We start from the raw sequence: 21971 nt of genomic DNA on the forward strand, positions 1-21971 counted from the left end.
CGATAGAACTAAACGATATGAATGTTCTCGTTCTCGCTCAGTGTGGAGGCAGCAACGATGAACGATGCGCGGCCCCACGCTCATTCATCGTTGGTGCCCCGTCGCTTGTGCATGCAGGTCAATATGGACAATCTCGTCCATATTTGCATGCACTGTTATGGAGCCGGGTGACGGGGGAGTGAAGAAACTTCACTCCCCCCCGCCACCGGGTCGCCCGTCTGCCGTATCTGCGGTCGGGCAGCTCGGTGGCTGATCGCCGAGTCTGTAGGGCCCTTTAATCTAGGTACCAGCGATGCGGTGATGTAACAATGGGGGTCATTCCGAGTTGTTCGCTCGCAAGTGAATTTTAGCAGATTTGCTCATGCTAAGCCGCCGCCTACTGGGAGTGAATCTTAGCATCTTAAAATTGCGAACGATGTATTCGCAATATTGCGATTACACACCTCGTAGCAGTTTCTGAGTTGCTTCAGACTTACTCGGCATCTGCGATCATTTCACTGCTTGTCGTTCCTGGTTTGACGTCACAAACACACCCAGCGTTCGCCCAGACACTCCCCCGTTTCTCCAGCCACTCCTGCGTTTTTTCGGGAAACGGTAGCGTTTTTTCCCACACGCCCATAAAACGGCCTGTTTCCGCCCAGTAACACCCATTTCCTGTCAATCACATTACGATCGCCAGAACGATGAAAATGCCGTGAGTAAAATTCCTAAGTGCATAGCAAATTTACTTGGCGCAGTCGCAGTGCGGACATTGCGCATGCGGATTAAGCGGAAAATCGCTGCGATGCGAAGATTTTTACCGAGCGAACAACTCGGAATGACCCCCAATATACAATCAATCATATGCCAACATGCTATATCCTTACTTGCTTAATTTATATATTGTATAGTGTGCACCCACCTCTTTCCCTTCCCCCTACCCTCCCGGCACTGTCACCTACATACCCACTCAATCCCACACCCCTGTCCACTTTTTTCGTGTTCCATGTTTTGTATTGTTTTTTGTCTCTTACCGACCTCCTTCGCCCATGCCTCCCCTCTTCTCCTCCTCTTTTAACACCCCCCCCCCCCCACTACCCCTCACCGCAGAGAGCAGAGGGGGGCAGGAGGAGAGAGCAGAGGGGGGCAGGAGGAGAGAGCAGAGGGGGGCAGGAGGAGAGAGCAGAGGGGGGCAGGAGAGAGCAGAGGGGAGGGGGGCAGGAGAGAGCAGAGGGGGGCAGGAGAGAGCAGAGGGGGCAGGAGAGAGCAGAGGGGTTGTTTTGCAGGAGAGTTGATTTGGGTGTGCTGTCACTGTGTTAGGGCTCTGCATAGTAGCATACTGTGGCTGTGTATGTATAGGACCAGGTGTGCTCTGTCTATAAAAGGCTGTGTATCGCCATACATTACTGCTATATATCTGTGTGTGTGATCCAAAGCCAAAAATATATCTCTATTATGTATTTGAAAGGGGTGCTCTGTCAGCTGTATCTGAAAGAGGTGATCTGTCCCTCCATCCAGGGGCTCTGCCCCAGTGTAAAATTAAAATAATAAAATCTAAAAACAAAAAGCCTAAAATTATAATTATAAAAGAAAAATGTTTTGTTTGTGCTGTACCACAGTGTCCTATACAATTTTTATTTTATTTTCATAAGTACTGCGACAATGCTGGTCAGACCGCAGTATATTAATTCCCACTCATAAATGCATTGTGCGGCACTGTCGGTGTAGTTAACCGCAGTGTGTAATTATTATATATATTTCTGATTCATTTGTACGACACTGTACCTGCAGTTTGTGATATAAAAAATAATATATATATTTTGATTGAAATTAATATTTTGTACTGTGTCAGCCCAGTATACATCCAGGGACTGCAGCTGCTCCGTCCATCTAGGTCCACCCAAAATAAAAGACATTTTTTTTTATATACTTTGTGCTGTTTCCTCCCAGAATACATCCAAGGCGTGCTCCGTCCATTTCAGGGTGTGGTGTCTGTGGCTCATATTCTTATTATAACTTATTGTCCTATTTTCATAACTCTTCTTACCACCACATTGTAATTAATATTATTAATAATTATAAATTATATAAATTGAAATTAAATTAATATAAATAAACTCTCCACACTCATATAGTGAACTTTCTGCATATCAAAGATATCTTTGAGGAAATAATTTGATTATAAATAAATGAAATTAAATAAATTGTAATTAAATTAAAATAAATCAATTAAATCTAAAATATTGTCTCTTTTTTTCTTATTTGTCTTAATTATCTTTTTGTGAACTGAAATCTTGAGCCTTGCCTTATGCGTCTTTTTTTTAAAATACATTATTTTTTTAAATATTTTGTCCTCCCAGCTGCTGCTCCGTCCAGCTACCTTGGTGCAACCTTTTGGCCTAAACTGGATAGAAACAATATTTTGAGCTGTGAGGTGTTCGGAATAGTCTGGAAATGAGTGGAATTGAATGTTATTGAGGTTAATAATACCAATACTATAGGAACAAAAACACCCCCAAATTCTGTTATTTTAGCTGTTTTGATTATATTTAAAAAAAAATCCAGATCCAAAACCAAAACCGGCAAGGGTGGTTTTGGCAAAACCAATCCAGATCCAAAACCAATACACCAGGCATGTCCAAACTGCGGCCCTCCAGCTGTTGAGAAACTACACATCCCAGCATGCCCTGACACAGCTTTAGCATTCTCTGACAGCAAAACTGTGTCAGGGCATGCTGGGATATGTAGTTTCACAACAGCTGGAGGGCCGCAGTTTGGACATGCCTGCAATACACAAAACCCCAAAAATGGCCCAGTGCACACCCCTAGTAAATATCACTCATTGCTCTGCTTACCATTTCTCCAAGGTAGCCAGTGTTGTGGAAGATTGCCTGACACTCTCAGAAGTCTGGGAGATTGCTCACTATTTCAGGAGTCTCCCAGACACTCTGTTACCATCCATCTCATGCATGTACAGGCTGAGGTAACCTTGCACTGATTGTTTACAAGAAATGCTTGTTCAAGCGTTAGGCTGCGGAGCAAACCACTGAACAGCAGGTGGCACACTGTCACACTATATAGAGGGTGTTAGGTGAACAACAACAGTTTTGGTGAAACCGGAGGGTTTTCAAGCTCGGGGACTAGAGCCCCAATTGCTCTGCATGTAGTCAGTCTAGCTCTTTCTCTATGACCAGATTCGCAGAATTTGTTCAACCACATTTTGGAAGGTTTTGTTTTTTTTAATTACATTTGAGTATCTTACTAATTTGTTTTCATATTTGCTGTAAGGAGCTGTGCATATTATGTGTCACACAATATATTTACGAATAAATGCTGTAAATTTATATTATTTTTTTGACAACAGTGACACCTACAGACTACTAGAAGTATAACCAACAAGTAATTATTGAATGATTGTAAACAAAAAATTTCAAAAGCTTTCATTTGACAAAAGAAATCCTAACTATTTATTTCATGGTTCTTGTCCTTTCAACATTTAAATTTTTGCCACGTGGATTTTCCGGAACATAAATGAGTGCAATGTTTGTGTTTTGCAGTACTTTGAATATACCACACAAAAGGAACTCCGTCATAATATAGGAAAGCAACTGTGCTTGAGTTCCAAATATGGCCCAGGCCAGGTGGAACTCAGAGAGTGCCAGTACAAGGGAAAAGGGACAATGGTTCCTGGAAATGAAGAGTGGGAGTTTACAAAGGTACAGTATACCACCTCCTCCTCAGAGTATGCACCTGCAGAAGGTACTGAGGGTATCAGCTAGCATGATACATGTACAGATTTCTTAACGTTTATTTGACCAAATTCTTTGTAATTGTTGTGGCTGTAAAATCTTTAAAGGGCAGAGTACATCGAACCATAATATTCTCACAATAAAAGCATCACCAGAATGGAAGTATTAAAATAACATAATATAAAAATACTGTTTATTTATACAGTATGTAAAGCTGGCCAACCACCAGCCGATCCAGGTAGCCAGATGGTTAAAAGACACAACCAGACAGTTCCCGGAGGTTGGGCAACGACCACACACCAAGTCTAATGTGGTTGTCATACAACTGCATTTACTAAAGGCCCTGATATCCGATTAGATCCCAATCCAATATTGAGTCTAGCAGACTCATAGGGCTGCATCCAAAATTCCACGAGTTTTGGGCGAGATGGGACCACATTGCAATGGTGTAGAACGGGGGATCTCAGACTATTTTCCTGTGGGAACTCATCAGGCAATACAAATTATTACAGGACCCCTGCAAGTTACTGCAGAATGGGTGCCACACTTGTGTTGCCAGCAGACCGCACAAGCACAGTAACACTGCGGAAACAAAAATAGAAGTGGAGTTGACTGCTAATGCGATCAGCTCATCTGTTACACAATCGCAGGGACAAGCTCCCTTATATATATATGTTATTCATCGCTCAGTAATATAACAGGATGGTGCATATTTCAAATATACAAAGAGGGGAGAGAGATTGAGGAGGTTGATGGTAGGCAGTAGCTATACTCTCTATTGTGCTTCCCACATCCTACACCACAGACCACACTCCCTGTGCGGACCAAACCCACAAATTAGTAGTCGCACCCCTGCAGTGCTTATCACACAATAGGCCCTTCATAAATTTCAGCTCCAGGCCCATATGGACCTTAAACTGGCATTGATCACAAAGCAGGTGTATTTAATCCTTTCACATGAAACCTGTGACAATTTGTTACTTTTATTTTTTTTCCACCCAGGATCGTTTACTGAAAAGCATTGGTTCTAATTTGTGTTTAACATCTCGAGGAGAACATCCAGCCACTACAGAGTGCAATCAAGGAGATGTACACCAGCGTTGGGGATTCAGCTAATCCCCGTTGACAATAACTGCAATTGAGGGCTCCATCTCTTCAGTGCATTTCAAACTACTGGAATCTCAAGATGAAAATAACCACATCTTTAGGTTACTTCCACCGAGGAAACCTTTAATTTTTTTATGTCTTCCACTGAAACGTTTACATTTTACAACCGTGCCTTCAAGAAAGAGCCGATAACCAAATGAACACGATTTCCAAAAATATTTTCGTGACTAAAGATGAACTCTGAACTAAGCCCCAAAATTAGAAAATGTGAGCGTTAGGATGAACTTGATGGTTTAATGATACTGTATGTTGAGATTTGGACCAGTTTGATTTGCACTAGCTGTGCTCCAACATTACACTACAAGTGTACATCATACCATTGTTACTTCTATCCTAAAACTGGAGCATTGATGAGCTTTCTCTGTGACATGAAGGGCTGCTACGGTTTATATGTAGCAATGTTCAAGTGCTGATGGTTACTATTTAGGGCAGACTGAGGGCCACCATGTATCTTTGCAGTTGGTGCAACAACAACACAGATCATGAAAGTTTCTAATTAACGTTACTTTCACAGCAGCTGATAGGCTACACGTGGGATATGTCTGTTCTAGAGCATATCAATATGTTCCTGTGAATGCACTGTGGAGTGGAGGAGTTCCACATTGGACTATACCATCTCTACCTTGGATGTTTTAGAAACGGTCCTTCTCAGATGAAATGGCATTGGTGCCTTCAGTGCACAATTATATCTGCAGGATGAGCATACAATCTAACCACAAGGATGCTGCAAAACCACTTCTACAAACAAGAAATTGCTGAGAAGTGCTGTGAGGAATCCGTCTATATTTGCCACCAAAAAAATGTTGGTCTCTTTCACTTTAAAAAGCCACTTTATGAGTCGCCAGGATTTATTTTTAGTACCTTATATTTAATAGTGCAGGGTTATAAAACTGGCAGTCTCTGGGACAGATGAAACCCTTCTAGACATTTGTATCTGCTGACTTTTTGAAAATCCCCCTGCAAGTCTGTATTTGTGTTATCTGGTCCAACTCTACAGTATGTGTGTATATAACATATGAAAACCGCAACATAAAACTAATGTTTTTATAGGAAACCTCATATAGGGAAGTTCCCTGAAGTGATTTCGTTTTAAACAAATCTGTCAATAAGCTGTGATTGCTCTGAAGTGCACCTATTGTATACAGTACACATATAGGAGGCATTCGGTTTGTGGACTAAACCAATGTTCATGGGGTTGCAGCCTACCAATTCACTAGTTATAAATATTAGGTCATAGAGGTCATTCTTTTTAGCCATGAGTGCCCTCATGGCGTAAGTGCATCTGTTTTCAGCACTTGCGGTTCCTCCGGATTAGCTGATTTTGTTCTGCAGTACACGTACACAAATCTGCAAGTCTGGGGCAAGATCAGGCCGCAAGGGGGGCAAAGTACAGTGCCATTGCCAGTGTTTCTACACCAACTCGCCCTTGACCCCCCCATACAGTGCCTCAGTGAGTTCACCGTTTCCTAATGAATTGATGTGATGCAATTTCAAGACTGTTGGACTAGCTGACAAAATGACTGCCATTCACTGTGTGTATGTGACAAATGCCCAATCATTTTATTATAGCATATCTCCTTACTACAGCTGACATACATCCCAAAGTAGGAAAGCAGTGCCTTGGGACAAGAAAAAATAATACATTGCAGTTTTAATTTGTCTTGTTTTTAATGTTTTTTTTTCTTTTTGTTTGTTTTTTCTTGTTTGTTTTTTTGTTTTTTTACTGTGTTTTAGGATGAAGGGTTGTTTTGTTTCCTCTTTAATGAGGATGGTGGTTAAACACAAGACTAAATCACTGTGACTTGATCAATTAATTTGTCAGTAAAGGCTGTGCCTAAATTAGGCTTCTGCCAAGTGGGCAGAATGTCCGAGATAATTTTGTGTATTTATAATTTTTAAATCATTGTGTACAAAATGTTAAAAGTACAGTATTGTGGCAAATGGTTACAATTCTGGTCTGTTAGTTTAAATAAATGCCCTTTACCATTGTGCTAAAGATAATTGTTGTATTTTGTATGTGTGTGTTTATTTTTATGTTATGGGTGTAATCTTATAACTGTGAATTTAATACAAATCTGTTTTCCTTTTTCTATCTATATATTAGCAGCAGAAGGATCACTTTTATGAGTGACATATTTGTATGATTCTGTTGTCTGAGCATATACCAAATTTAAGGTCTTTTTAGATTTGCAGGAAAATATTGGAATTGGTTTCTTAGTTTCAGAGTTATGTGAAAAAAACGTCACCTGCCATTTACAATGCATCACCATTGTGCTCTGGAAAATGTGACAGTTGGTGAACTCTACCTGTGTACCTGCTGAGTGACCTGGAACATGTGACCTGCTGGGTGGTCTGGAAACTGTGACAGTTATTTACTGCAACCCCTCCCTTTCAGCACCTGAGGGGTATTACTATTATGATTGAGCAGCTTCCATTTTAACTTCAGTTACTTGCAGCCACCCACTATGTAGGTTTGAAAAGGGGTAAAATGTTCCAGTCCGCAAACCTTTGCCCAGTTGATATTGGGCACATCAGCTAGTTATTTGTAATTATAGATTTTATAAGGGTTCAGATTATCCACTGATGTATGCAAACTCTTATGCATTAAACAGTTCTAAACATACCTATACTCTGTCCACTCCATTCAGTTACAAAGCGCAGAAGGATTAAGCTTTTAAATGTCATCCTAAGTATAGGGCGGCTGTTCAGCTGGAAATTTATATGTCTACATGGTTTGTAGTGTGGATCACCATTGACACAGAGACCTACACTCTGCACATATTATAGATACAGTGTCGGACTGGGGCATGTAGGGCCCACCGGGGGAATGCAGTGGTAGGGGCCCATGTTTAGGGGTGTGGCCAGTCCGTGGAGGTGGTGTGGCCTGCCACATCAGTGGTTTGACTAATCATTAGAGAGTGCAACGTCTGGGCCCCTTCATAAATATATAGAGTAAATTCAGCTGCTGCATGCATGATAATGTACCAGACAGAGCCGGATTAAGGGGGGAGCCCAGGGGACACATTACCCTTGGCCCCCCATATTTAAGGGCCCCCCGTGCCTGCCGTCAAGCACTGGTAGATTTTATTTTAGGAAGTTCATTCATTGGTGGCAGTGGTGTAAACTTTCCCCTCTGCATTTGTGTTTCAGAGACGGAGACAGCCTTGTCTCCGTCTCTGCACCCGGCGGGGCCACCCACAGGCACTAACGAACTGCCGTGAATGAATTGTACGGCTGTTCCTCACTTAGCTCTGCCTCTGATCAGCTGAACTCTCTAGCCTCTCTCACACAGTGGAGGGAGCTGCTGAGCATGTGCAGCAGCAGCAGCTGCTGTGTTTAACTCACATGGACTCCGGCAGAATCTCCTCCTCTTCTCCTCTGTTCAGTTGGTTAGTGGTGTGTGTGTGTGTTGGTGGTGTGTAGTGTGTGTGTGTCTATGTTGTTGGTGTGTAGTGTGTGTGTGTGTATATGTTGGTGTGTAGTGTGTGTGTGTGTGTGTATATGTTGGTGTGTAGTGTGTATATATGTTGGTGTGTAGTGTGTGTGTGTATGCATGCTGTGTGTGTGTGTGTGTGTGTGTGTGTGTATGCTGTGTGGTATGCATGTATGTATGCTGTTTGTGAGTGTTTATGTATGCTATGTGTGTGTTGTGTGAATGTATGCTAATTTTCTATTTAATAAAATGTGCTATCCTTTGTTTCTGCCTCCAACAGCACACTTTTATCAATCTTATTTATATATATATATATATATATATATATATATGTAAGGAACCTCCCCTTCCTACAGTATATACACTATATTTAGCCCTCAGGGGCCCCCCTTGTCTAAAGTACCCCAGGCCCCCTGGAGCCTTGATCCGGCCCTGGTACCAGATTAATAACCGCAATGCACTGTAGAAAATACACCATAGTCCAGTATAAGGTAACATATGTATAATGTATAATTCAAGTGCACAGTCTGGAACCTGATCCTTAGAGCAGGAGGTGGGGGTGGGGGGGCACCGGTGGTTTCCCCTGTACTCCTGTGGGCCAGTCCAAGCCTGTATAGATACACAGTTGCCACAATGTGCATAATTATGATTCAGGTGGACTGGACTGGACACGCAGACCAGCAATACTAGACTGTGACTGCTTTTTCCGGGCAGGTCCTGAGATCAGGCAATAGGTGTGAACTCTGAAATATGGTCCATGCAGAGTGACAATATGGGGAATGTGTTTAAACCTGTGCAAAAGAAAGACTGAGCAATCTGTCATTTGTGTACTGTAGCTTAGAAAATTAAAGCAAACATTTGCTGTAGGCAAAATCACTTTTTAATGAAAGCTTTTATAAACTTATTATCAACACTTGTTTACATAGACACTATATTCTCTAGCACTCTATTTATGGAAACATACAGCATAATGAAATAAGGCTGGGTACTGATACACACACAAAGAGGTAAGTGGGCATGGCAGCATGGTTGACGTAATGGTTAATATTACTGCCTCACAGCACTAAGATCTTGGGTTCAATTTATCACTACGGCCCTTACTGTGCAGCAGTGGCGATGCCAGAGCTGGATTAAGACTTCGGGGGGCCCGGGGAACGTAAAACAAGGGGGCCCTCAGGTCTACAATTAAAACCACAATACAAATGCATACATATACAGTATAATATATATATATATATATATATATATATATAACATACATATAAATCGATCTTTGGGACTCTCTCTTGATTACCGCCACTGTTTAATTCCTTGAAATGCCGCCTGTCTCTGTCAGTTGTATGTGTGTTTCTATTTGGGAAGGCACCTGGGTATTACTAACTGTGGAGAATTGAGTGCTGTTTTTCTACAACTTTATACACACACACATAAAAATATATATACTGTATATATACACATTTATATATACACATTTATACATACACATACTATATATATATATATATATATATATATATATATAGTACACACGTATTCTTTATATATACTGTATATAGGAACCTCAACTTCAGATTTACTTAATAATAAAATACAGCCTGTCTTACTTTTGCTTGATGGCAAAGACTCACAGAACAGTTGAAGAGCTTGAAGTTCTCTCCTCCGACAAGCACATCCACATGGCATGCTGTGGCTGTGTGCAGTGCACGGCACGCTAGGAATCCGGCTTCCCCTGGCTGCCGAGTGACCGCTCAGCTGTGCAATGGTATGTGCAGCAGCAGCCTGCGGCTCCGTGACTGGCTGGAGCGCAGGCTGCAGCTACACACACCATTGGACAGCTGAGCTGTCACTCGGCAAGCAGCCCTACAAAGCTCTGCGGTGTTGGCAGCTGTGAAGCGGTGTCAGAGGGGAGTGCAGTGCTGCGGATCAGATCAGTAACATAGATCCGATCTGTGGCTTTCAGATTGGGGTGCCCAGGGTACTTAACCCCAGAAACCCCCCCTTAATCCGGCTCTGGGTGAGGCTGCAGGTCAGTTCAAATTTCAAATAGGGGAGTCACACCAACTACCATTTCAAACTGACTCACTGGCGGTTGGTGTGGCTCCCCTATTTGAAATTTGAACTGACATGCAGCCTCACCTCTGGAGCCACCCCTGATGTGCAGAGTTTGTATGTTCTCCTCATGCTTGAGTTGGTTTCTTCCAGCCAATCTGATTTCCACCCACAATCAAAAAATATGTTGGTAGATTAATTGGCTCCCAACAAAAACATTAACCCCAATGTGTCAAATTGACTCATTACAAGCCGCCTGTGCTGTGTGCGCTACCGGAGGGGAAGAGGAGAGGAGCAGCGTCGGGGGAGGAGGGGGACTGGAGCCGCAGCAGCGCTATGTAATTGTTAGCGGCGCCGCTGCTCTCCTTCCGCATTGGCTGGCCGACACTGCTGTGAATGCTGGGATGCGCTTCCCTCATCACAGCGGCGGCAGGCAGCCAATGCGGAAGCAGAGGGACAGCTGCAGCGGCGCCTCTACCAACTACATAGCCCTGCTGCGGCTCCAGTCCCCCTTCCTCCTCCCCCTTCTCCCCTGCCCGGGATCTGCCAGCACAGAGGAGCCTGACTGCCTGAGCCAGCGGGGAGAGATGGTAAGTATCTGTCTGTCTATCTATCTGTCTGTTTGTCTGTCTATGTCTATCTCTCTATCCTGTCTGCCGTAATGTGTAAAAAGGGGGACTGTCTGCCGTAATGTGTAAAAAGGGGCTCTACCTGGTGTAGTGGCGCTACTGTGCAGCGTAATTTGAATAATTTAGACTACTGTGCACCGTAGTATGAATTGGTATTATTTTGTGGCCACACTCCTTCCCCGTGAAGCCACGGCCCTAATTTTTTTGCGTGTGCCAACGGCGCGCACTGTCCGTATTTTACATAAGGGGGGGCGCCAATGCCGTTTCTTGCACACAGCACTAAAATGCCTAGTTACGGCACTGCCAAGGATGCTTATCAGCTTAATCTAACCTGCAGAGAGTATCATCGCTGAATGTATTATAAGCAGCTAGGAGTTTCATTGGGTACTTAACACTCCTTGTAATATTCCCTCTACTCTCACAGCTATTTTATTGAATTTGTTTTAAGAGGTAAAAGTGAGAGAGGGAATGGAGCATTAACAAAATCAGGAACTGAACAGTGTCTTGATAAAACTGTTGAAACCTGAGTGCTACTATGCAACGCACAGCTATCCAGTACCTATATCAAGCTCCATAACCAGTGCGCATGTGACAGTGAGAACGGCTGTTAAGTAAACTGTTCATAGTTTGAGTATTCCACTGGTGTGTGCCTATATAACTCTGTAATATCAACAGCTGCACACAAAAAGTTTCCATCAAAAGCAAGATTAAAAACAGTGGCTTTAATGATGGGCAGAGGAATTAGTTTATTGAGATGGACCGAAAGAGGATGTTAGAGAGTAGTTTGGAAGCAAATTGTTAATGTGGATAATCACTTGTGGTATCGATATTACACAAAATGATGATTGGGGGGAGGGGGGTCCATGGAGATGAGATGCAATAGCTAAGCTGGAAAATGTTCAAGGAATTGTTGGGGTGATCCAGGGAGGGGATAAAGTAGAGTAACATGCAGAGCGGGAATTGATTTTCCAGATGATGGGATAAATGTACTGAGCTGCATGTTTTTTAAATAGCTGATTTTCTTTAATTTTTCAGTCTGTTTTTAACACTAATGTTACTTAAAAGCAATACACTGTTTTACTTCAGCATTGCCATTTAAAAGAAAATCACCGGCAAAATGGCTGAATAAAGCTTTTTTGAAAACCTGTAGCTCAATAAAATAAACCCATATTCCGTATATACAGGGCCTCATTGTGCTTCTAGTGGCAGCTAAACATTTATCTCTACAACTCTCTTTCTGCAGGTGTTATTTTGAATAGACTGTAATCACTTATCTCTATGGTAATACCTGATGACCTTGCTCTTAAAATATTTGGCTGCAGGTGTATTATTGCACAATTGTTTACCTGATTTGCATTTTCCAGTTCTCTCATTCCCACACCACAGCAGTTCATTTGCTGCACAACAAATGCAATTTTTCTCTGATTTTTTTTTCATGTGTGTGCACTAAAATTGCTGTGTAAACGATTTTTTTTTCCGTATCCTATTCCAAATGTGCAAAAACGGGACTTGTGTGAAAAAAAAATGATTAAATGGGGAAATCAGCCCGCTGCCCGTACCTCAAAAAATTCAAAGCTAACATAGGACAACAGTATAGTAGTGTAATAGGTCATAATAAATATATTTTGGGTACTTAAATTGGGTCAAATGGCTGTTAAATGCATTTTTTTTTTAAATGGAAAAGTATTGGAAAAGCAAGTTTTTTTTTCAGCAAAAGTACTCAAATTGAATTTGGGGTACATGAAAATGGATAGAAATATACATTTGGGTCAATTTATGGGACTTTAAAAAAAACTTTAAAAAAAAAGTGTAAACAGACAGACTACTTCACTTGCAAGCCTAAAAACACTTGTCCCACTCATAAAGCATTCTATACCTTGAACCTCAAATTCCATAACTTTCCACCTTTGTAACCCCAAAACTGACATGTTATTATTGGCCAATTAAAAATAATGAAAAACTTAGTGCCTAATTAGCCATTTCGGAGGGTGTCCCAGGGGTTCTGAACCAAATTGCAAAATTTTTACCTTAAAATCTGGCTTTTCCCAACTTTAAACCTGCTCAGAGTAGGTGAAGTGAAATTCACGGTAATATTATTGGTTGAAAACTAATTGGATAGGGGGTTTTCACGATTTGCGGTAAAAGTCAATTTTTCACATGAAAACGGGTTATCATGGCTAATGCAGGGGAGGCAGATATAACATGTGCAGAAAGAGCTAGATTTGGGTGGGTTATATTGTTTCTGTGCAGGGTAAATACTGGCTGCTTTATTTTTACACTGCAAATTAGATTGCAGATTGAACACACCACACCCAAATCTAACTCTCTGCACATGTTACATCTGCCTCCCCTGCAGTGCACATGGTTTTTCCCAGTTGCTATCAAAAATCCTGCTGCGATCAACTTGGAATTACCCCCATTGAAAGCAAAGACCCTGACACTGCCCCAGAATCCTTGCTCTCTAGTGCATATGCGCCATCTTTCCAGATGTCACTGGGAAGATGGGTGCTGAGGAAGAAGGTCCCTCTTCACAAGGTAGGAAGCGGGTGCCCCCCCCCCCCCCCCCCGCACCCTACTTGAATAAATGGTACCCCCTGTGGAGCGTGTGGTTCCATGATTTATTAAGTTATTTTTTCCGGTGGAGTAGGTAGACAAGTACCCTATTTAGGCCATGTCCCCATTACATTACCATGGCCTGGCGTGGTTCTCTGCACCCTTGCCTGTAGTTACAGTTTTCACACCTGTTTCACATTATTTTAGTATTACCTGAATGTACTAAAGGGCATTTGGAGGAGAATTCTCAAAATTCTCCTCCATGCTCTTAAAATATGTCTATAGGATATTTGCTGGCATGTATAGGCAAACTGGCTAAGTGTACTTATTTATGAATGGGTGTTTTGGGGAGATGGGAAGGCGGTTGGGTTTGTAACATGCTCCCAATATGATCTAACATACCCCTCATCTAGCATGACCACACCCCATTTTATTCAGACGTGGAAGCAAACCAAAAAAGCAAGCAACTGGGAAAAGCATGTTGCACTGCAGGTGGTGCAGATGTAACATGTGCAGAGCGATTAACATTAGGGTGGGATGTGTCCAAATTGAAAACGAAATTGCAGTATAAAAATAAAGCTGTCTAACATGTGTGGGCTACATGCAAAAGCAGACAGTATTTACCCTGAACAGATAAAAATATAAATGTATTTCCTCCCCTTGCATGGCAATATGGTTTGTTCCATGTACAAACTTACTGTACATGATTTTTCTGCCTTGCTTCCAAGTCCGAATTAGGCCCTCTGTCCAGAACTTGAACCCATAGATGTTGAGAGGTAGGCATCCCTTATCTTCATAACAGTGCTGTAAATTGTTTAGTAAACCACCCTGCGATAACTGATGAAGAGAACGGAGGACTGATAAGTTATTGCATTTTCTTTACACACTTAGGTCTAAATTTGCTTCTTGCTTATTATCATCTTATATTCTGTTTAGTTGTTTTCTTTTTTTGTTTTAAACCAGTCCACATGGGACTTTCCAGTTTAGACTGTGTTGATTAAAATACACAATATTTGGACATTCCTTTTTCAGATATACATTTCATAGGGAGCGAGTAATGAACTTTACTCTGTAAGCCTGCATTATTTCTATATTTACCAAATCTAAAATTATCTTTGCCCTCCCTTAGAATATAATGATACTTTTCCACAAGTAAAAATAAGCAAAAATGTCAGCACCTGCCACATCTGATGCAATTCCCAATACCTGTTACTTGGACTATAAAAATGCAGCACCGCTTATGTATTTACTCACTACCTGCTCAAGATGTTCAGACTCCTTCTGCTCGCTGCTCTGGTCCTGTGTGGTAAGCTCCCTTTTATTGTATCTTGTAGCATGTATGGGATCCGATCATGTGACCGGCGCCCGGGATTCTGGCGGTCATCAAGCCGACACTGGGATTCCGAGGTAATCAAAAGCCCTACAGACGGCATGCCGACTAACAGAGTGGGAATAGAACCTGTGGCGAACACAGCGAGCCACTGAGCCTGCAAGGGGGTTTTGTTGCGCACTACCTCCCCCAACCCCCCCTCCCCCCGCCGGCATTCTGTGCCCAAGATCCCGGGATCGGTATGCTGACCCCTGAAATCCCCACCCCCGGTCATCTAGCCCCAACCTGCATGTACAGGTGTGGCTAGCAACTTTATTATTTATATAAAATATAGTTCTATATTAAACTCTCCATCCAAAAAGAATAAAACTGTTGTACCCAAAATCTACAACCCGAGCCCCTAATCATACCTGCTGACATTGCTTCCCCCACCTCCGGGAAGGGGGCAGCCTGGTAGGCAAGTAGGGGGCGTGTCTGGCAAGGAAGGGGGCTGTACAGGGGGCATGGCAGTATGAATGCGTCATCATGGCTCCGCGCCCCGCTATACAGTGCAGAGAAAACAGGCACTGTATTGTGGAGGGCAGAGCTACGGTGACGCGATTCAGCGCCAATCACGCTATCGAGTCACCGTGGACCACCCACTGGTGCTCTGTTTGTGGGCGACCAAGGGGGGTGTGCAGGGGCTGGTGGCAGATGCGGAAGACTTGCCCACCTTTCTGGGGGGCCAAGAGGGCCACCAGACTTTTGGGTGCCTCCTGGCCATTCCGGGAGGGTAGGCAAGTATGCACCTAATTGAAAATAAATCACCAGTTCTGATAACTCGCCCTAAAAAAATATAGACCTCAGATCAGTGGGGTGACCTGGTCAAGTTACCATCATTCTGCCTTTTGCTGTACCTTGCTGCCTCTTGCACTCTGAGTGGTGGATAGCTCCAGCCTTCCACCAATCAGTCTGTGCAGACATCCCAACATTGTGATTGGTGAAAGGCTCTGGCCATATACCAATCAACAGCAAAGAAGCACAGCCAGGTGCACACTACATGTATAGATGTGTCCTTATACATCTAGCCTCAATATGCCATGCAGCGCAAGATGTCGTGAGTGAGCCACCAAGTCCAGTGCAACTCTGCTAGCGTTGGGTGTCTTTTTTGCATCTTTTTTTTGCTGAAAATGCCATACAACTATGTTGCATCAGGAGACTGTGCTCATTAATTTGATTTTAATATGATACATAAACAAAACACAACTTGGAGTGCTAGAAACAAGCATAAAACATGTCACACATGCCTGGAGTAGAAAGAATAACTAAATTAGCATATACAGTACTCTAATGTGTATAGATTGCATAAAGAATTTAACTCAATCTAAAGTGCAGTGAAGTTGCTAATGGCAAAAGCATTAATAAAAAAAAATACATACAGGGCAGATATTCAAATGTATCATAAATGCTAGACAATACATATCATGTAATATTAACAAAGATTGGCATAAAAAAATATCTTGAACTAGCATACATAGCAAAAAATATACATATAGCGTATGTCCATAATTGCCACAGGCAGCAGCACTAAAAATAAAAATAAATAAAAAATCAGCAAATGCAAAGCATACGATAAAAATATATCTACACCTAATAAACTAGCATATACAGTGCATCTGGAAAATATTTACAGCTCTTCACTTTTTCCACATTTTGTTATGTTACAGCAGGGGTGGGGAACCTTTTTTTTTACCGAGGGCCATTTGGATATTTATAAAATCCTTCGGGGGCCATACAAAAATTCTCAACTTAAAAAATTACCCTGCCCCCCAGCAGGTCTGCCCCATAGTGTGTGCGCCGGAGGCGCGCACGCCAAAAAAATGGGTGTGGCCAGTTAAAATGGGACGTGATACACATATGCCCCCAATAGTGCAGTGCCAGATCCACAATTGCCCCCACAGTGCCAGGTATACAAATGCCCCTCACAGTGCCAGGTATACAAATGCCCCTCACAGTGCCATGTATACAAATGCCCCTCACAGTGCCAGGTGTACAAATGCCCCTCACAGTGCCAGGTATACAGATGTCCCCACAGTGCCAGGTATACAGATGCCCCCACAGTGCCAGGTATACAGATGCCCCTCACAGTGCCAGGTATACAGATGCCCCTCACAGTGCCAGGTATACAAATGCCCCCACAGTGCCAAGTATACAAATGTCCCCACAGTGCCAGGTATACAAATGCCCCTACAGTGCCAGGTATACAGATGCCACTCACAGTGCCAGGTATACAGATGCCCCTCACAGTGCCAGGTATACAGATGTCCCCACAGTGCCAGGTATACAGATGCCCTCACAGTGCCAGGTATACAAATGCCCCTCACAGTGCCAGGTATACAAATGCCCCCACAGTGCCAGTTATACAGATGCCCCCACAGTGCCAGGTATACAGATGCCCCCCACAGTGCCAGGTATACAAATGCCCCCCACAGTGCCAGGTATACAGATGCCCCCACAGTGCCAGGAATACAGATGCCCCCCACAGTGCCAGGTATACAAATGCCCCCCACAGTGCCAGGTATACAGATGCCCCCACAGTGCCTCCCCCTTCCGTGCTACTTAACGTTCCTTTCGGCGGGACACGGAGGAGAGCGCGGCTATGTTGGGCGGCGGCGTGTAGGACTTGAAACCAGCCGCCGGTTCGAGAGCCAATCAGAGCTCGCGGACCGGCAGCCGCGGCTCCTGATTGGCTGCCGGTCCGCAAGCTCTGATTGGCTCACGAACCGGCGGCTGGTTTCAAGTTCTACACGCCGCCGCCGCGCTCTCCTCCCTGTCCTGACACTGACAGCTGAGACACGCTGCCGCCGGACTGAGCGGCGGCGTGTCTCACTGGGAGAAGCGGGTGGGCCGGAGCAAACGGCTTCGCGGGCCTTATACGGCCCGCGGGCCGGAGGTTCCCCACCCCTGTGTTACAGCCTTATTCCAAAATGGACTAAATTTATTTTTTCCCTCAAAATTCTACACACAATACCCCATAATGACAACGTGAAAAAAGTTTTTTTGCAAATTTATTAAAAATAAAAAACTAAGAAATCACATGTACATAAGTATTCACAGCTTTTGCCATGAAACTCAAAATTGAGCTCAGGTGCACCCTATTTCCACTGATCATCCTTGAGATATTCTTACAGTTTAATTGGAGTTCACCTTTGGTAAATTCTGTTGATTGGACATGATTTGGAAAGGCACACACCTGTCTATATAAGGTCCCACACTTGATAGTGCATGTCTGTGGACAAACCAAGCATGAAGTCAAAGGAATTGTTTGTAGACCTCCGAGACAGGATTGTCTCGAGGCACAAATCTGGGGAAGGGTACAGAAAAATATCTGCTGCTTTGAAGGTCCCAATGAGCACAGTGGCCTCCATCATCTGTAAATGGAAGAAGTTCAGAACCACCAGGACTCTTCCTAGATCTGGCTGGCCATCTAAACTGAGCGATTGGGGGAGAAGGGTCCTAGTCAGGGAGGTGACTAAGAACCCGATGGTCACTCTGTCAGAGCTACAGCATTCCTCTGTGGAGAGAGGAGAACCGTCCAGAAGGACAACCATCTCTGCAGCAATCCACCAATCAGGCCTGTATGGTAGAGTGGCCAGACTGAAGCCACTCCTTAGTAAAAAAAGCACATGGCAGCCCGCCTGGAGTTTGACAAAATGCACCTGAAGGACTCTCAGACCATGAGAAACAAAATTCTCTGGTCTGATGAGGCAAAGACTGAACTCTTTGGCGTGAATGCCAGGCGTCATGTTTGGAGGAAACCAGGCACCGCTCATAACCAGGCCAATACAATCCCTACAGTGAAGCATTGTGGTGGCAGCATCATGCTGTGGAGATGTTTTTCAGTGGCATGAACTGGGAGACTAGTCAGGGCAGATTGAAAGATGAATGCAGCAATGTACTCTTGACCTCAATGCGCTCTTGACCTCAGAGTAGGGCGACGGTTCATCTTTCAGCAGGACAACGACCCTAAGCACACAACCAAGTTATCAAAGAAGTGGCTTCAGGACAACTCTGTGAATGTCCTTGAGTGGCCCAGCCAGAGTCTAGGCTTGAATCCGATTGAACATCTCTCGAGAGATCTGAAAATGGCTGTGCACCGACGCTTCCCATACAACCTGATGGAGCTTGAGAGGTGCTGCAAAGAGGAATGGGCGAAACTGCCCAAAGATAGGTGGGCCAAGCTTGTGGCATTATATTCAAAAAGATTTGAGGCTGTAAATGCTGACAAAGGTGCATCAACAAAGTATTGAGCAAAGGCTTTGAATACTTATGTACATGTGATTTCTTAGTTTTTTATTTTTAATAAATTTGCAAAAATCACCAAAAAACGTTTTTCACGTTATTACGGGGTATTGTGTGTAGAGTTTTGAGGGAAAATTAATTTATTCCAGTTTGGAATAAGGCTGTAACATAACATAAAATGTGGAAAAAGTGAAGAGCTGTGAATACTTTCCGGATACACTGTAATAGCACTGTTGCCAATGGTAACCACACGATCGATACCAATGATACATGAGCCACCTAAACAATGAATATATAAAAAGGCACATATAGCCAGATGCACTAAATCAATGGTAGCCAACCCTGGTCCTCAAGAGCTACCAACAGTTCATATTTTCCAGCTCACCCAGCAGGTGCACAGGTGCAGTTATTACTCACTGACACATTTTAAAAGATCCACAGATGGAGCTAATTACCTAACTTGTTATTCTGTGAGGAGACCTGGAAAACGTTAACTGTTGGTAGCTCTTGAGGACCAGGGTTGGCTACCCATGCACTAAATGGTAAAAGGGACTGCTTGTATCTAGCACTCCATGTTGTGTTGTGTTTTTGCATACGAATGTGCAGTGGCTGGTGTGCATGATCAGTGTCTCGCAAGACCTCGTCTATTGTCTCCGTTTTAGACTGAAAGAGGATACGGAAGCCTGTCGCTATACGCACCTTGTGATTTATGGTATTTATTGGTCACTTTTTCATTTCTGTATAAGCACCCTGATGAAAATGTATTAGTTACATTGAAACGTTGTTCTACTGTACTTTGCCTCAAGTTTCTTCTGTTATTATGAGTGTCGCTGCTGTAAGACTATATATATATATATATATATATATATATATATATATATAATTTCAGGACTGCTGTCCTGTCTCCTCAATGTATGTGTAGTGGAAGCTTAAACTACATGGTATAGTAAGAACATCGCTTACAAAAAACCTTTCACAACAAGGAATCGTAGGTTTTCAGAAATAATAAATAATTCATGCACAATCGGGGAACGAGACACCTGCACATGTATTTGAAAGTGTTGCAAAGGAAAAACAATATATTTTTGTGTTTGTTTCGCGATGCAATTCAGATGCTCAAAGCCACTTGTGTACTTATTAGCTGCACAGACCGGCCATTAACTTCAATATACTTTCATTGTGTGCTCGGATTTTTAGCGTTTTCTGTTCTGTCTGTGAAGCCAGTGGCAATCCAGTTTCATCTCAGCCATGTATGACAAGGGGAGGGAGTCACAGCTCAGGTTTTCAGGTTGTGACAGACTGTTAACAGGTTGCAGAGATAAGACTTTATAAAAAAATAAATAAGCACAAATTGAGATTACATTTCAGATTGCATCCGAATAATGTCCTAAATGTATATTTCCTGTGAATTTACCAAATGTGAAAACTCGTCATGAAGGGAGAAAGCCGGACCAACTTTCCACTTGGCACTCATTAATAACATCTAACACTGAAGTTGGCTCGCTGTGGTGCCCTCTGAGAATCTGACTCCTCCACCGAGCGTAGAGCCATTAAACAACAGCAAAGCCAGAGAAAGAACCAGGACACATGCAAGCTTCAACAAAGGCCACACAGAACCTACATACATTTTGCTTTTACATATGTTTTGCTCTGAAACTATTGTGCATGTGTTTACTGTACTGTATCTCAGCTTAACCTCATGCTGTCCAATATTGATAAACCTACATGTAAGCCTGTGAGTGCCCTGGTCCTTTCTCTGTTTTTGCTATTGCATGAATAGGTACATTCTTTCAATAGGTCCAATCCAGTCATGAAGTGTTGTTTTTGTTTTTTTAAATTACTTTTTGAAAGGACTTTTTAAGGGATCTGCATGTCATGACTATCATAAAGCATTATTGTTTACTAGTTACCAGCCCGACAAAATGACGGAGCTGCTGGGAGCTGGGGCTCTGTCATGCTGAGGTGTGTACTTGAATACTTGAATTGCTCAATTGGACGCCATCTAGGGGCCGCCGGTGCACCATATCGATGAGGAGCAGCGTTGGCCTTTTATTATATAGAGTGATATTGTAATATGCAAATATTTTAGCTGTGAAAAGTTGGTTAATTTTACATTTAATGTAGGAAATCATTGGGATGGGTGCACAAGAAAAAGAGGTGTACACGCCTGTGTGTGACTGTGTGTGTGTGTGTGTGTGTGTGTGTGTGTGAATAAAAAAAGAATATGCATTTTTCAGAGTCCTGAATGTCCTGTCCTGTTCTAGCATCTTTCCCTCTTTTCTCATAGGACACTGCTCTGACAAAGTTCGTTACTTCGAAGACAATACAAGAGTGGTAGGAGGCTCAGACGTTGCACCTAATGCGTGGCCATGGCAGGTTAGTGGTCATCTTGAGAAAATTTATACTGTGCAAAGGTCAAAATACTGTACATAACTGTATTGAAGGATAACTCCAATTAAAAATTAAGGGAATTAGAGTTTCACAACTTACTGGAATAATTTGATGCACTTGGAACTAGAATTCTGCCTGAAATCTACTGTTGAAATACTTAGAAAAATAATTTTGTCTCAGATAAGTTGTTAAGAAGTAACCCTCCATGCACCCCTGGAAATAAGCAGTGCAGCTATACTGTAGTTTATTTCCAGCAGTACAGATTACAGATGCTAAGAAAGGTAATGGGCCAAATGTAATGGAGTGCGAGTTTGCACAAATGTGAGAGTTTAGTGCTAATCTTGCATGTTTTGCAAAGGCAACCAATGTAATGTGGTGCGAATGTGTGTAAACTCGCACATTCTTACCTT

At 42.8% G+C, this 21971-nt stretch overlaps 2 protein-coding genes across 3 annotated transcripts in view; both read left to right on the top strand.

Annotated features, from left to right (window-relative positions):
* GALNT6 (polypeptide N-acetylgalactosaminyltransferase 6) overlaps nucleotides 1-6896 on the top strand; it is a 116819-nt gene extending 109923 nt beyond the window's left edge. For both annotated transcript variants that reach the window (XM_063952271.1, XM_063952270.1), the window contains exons 10-11: nucleotides 3537-3695; nucleotides 4731-6896. In XM_063952271.1, the coding sequence (XP_063808341.1) occupies nucleotides 3537-3695; nucleotides 4731-4844 (273 nt within the window). In that variant the 3' untranslated portion in view covers nucleotides 4845-6896. The remainder of the gene's footprint in view (nucleotides 1-3536; nucleotides 3696-4730) is intronic.
* Nucleotides 6897-14825: 7929 nt separating this feature from the next.
* The window catches only part of LOC135050651 (chymotrypsin-like elastase family member 1), a gene marked incomplete at its 3' end in the record, with an annotated part of 35035 nt that continues 27889 nt past the window's right edge, over nucleotides 14826-21971 (top strand). The window contains exons 1-2 of the mRNA XM_063957078.1: nucleotides 14826-14865; nucleotides 21458-21546. Coding sequence (XP_063813148.1) covers nucleotides 14826-14865; nucleotides 21458-21546 — 129 coding nt within the window. The remainder of the gene's footprint in view (nucleotides 14866-21457; nucleotides 21547-21971) is intronic.

The sequence above is a fragment of the Pseudophryne corroboree genome, chromosome 2 (genome assembly GCF_028390025.1).
Source record: "Pseudophryne corroboree isolate aPseCor3 chromosome 2, aPseCor3.hap2, whole genome shotgun sequence".
NCBI lineage: Eukaryota > Metazoa > Chordata > Amphibia > Anura > Myobatrachidae > Pseudophryne > Pseudophryne corroboree.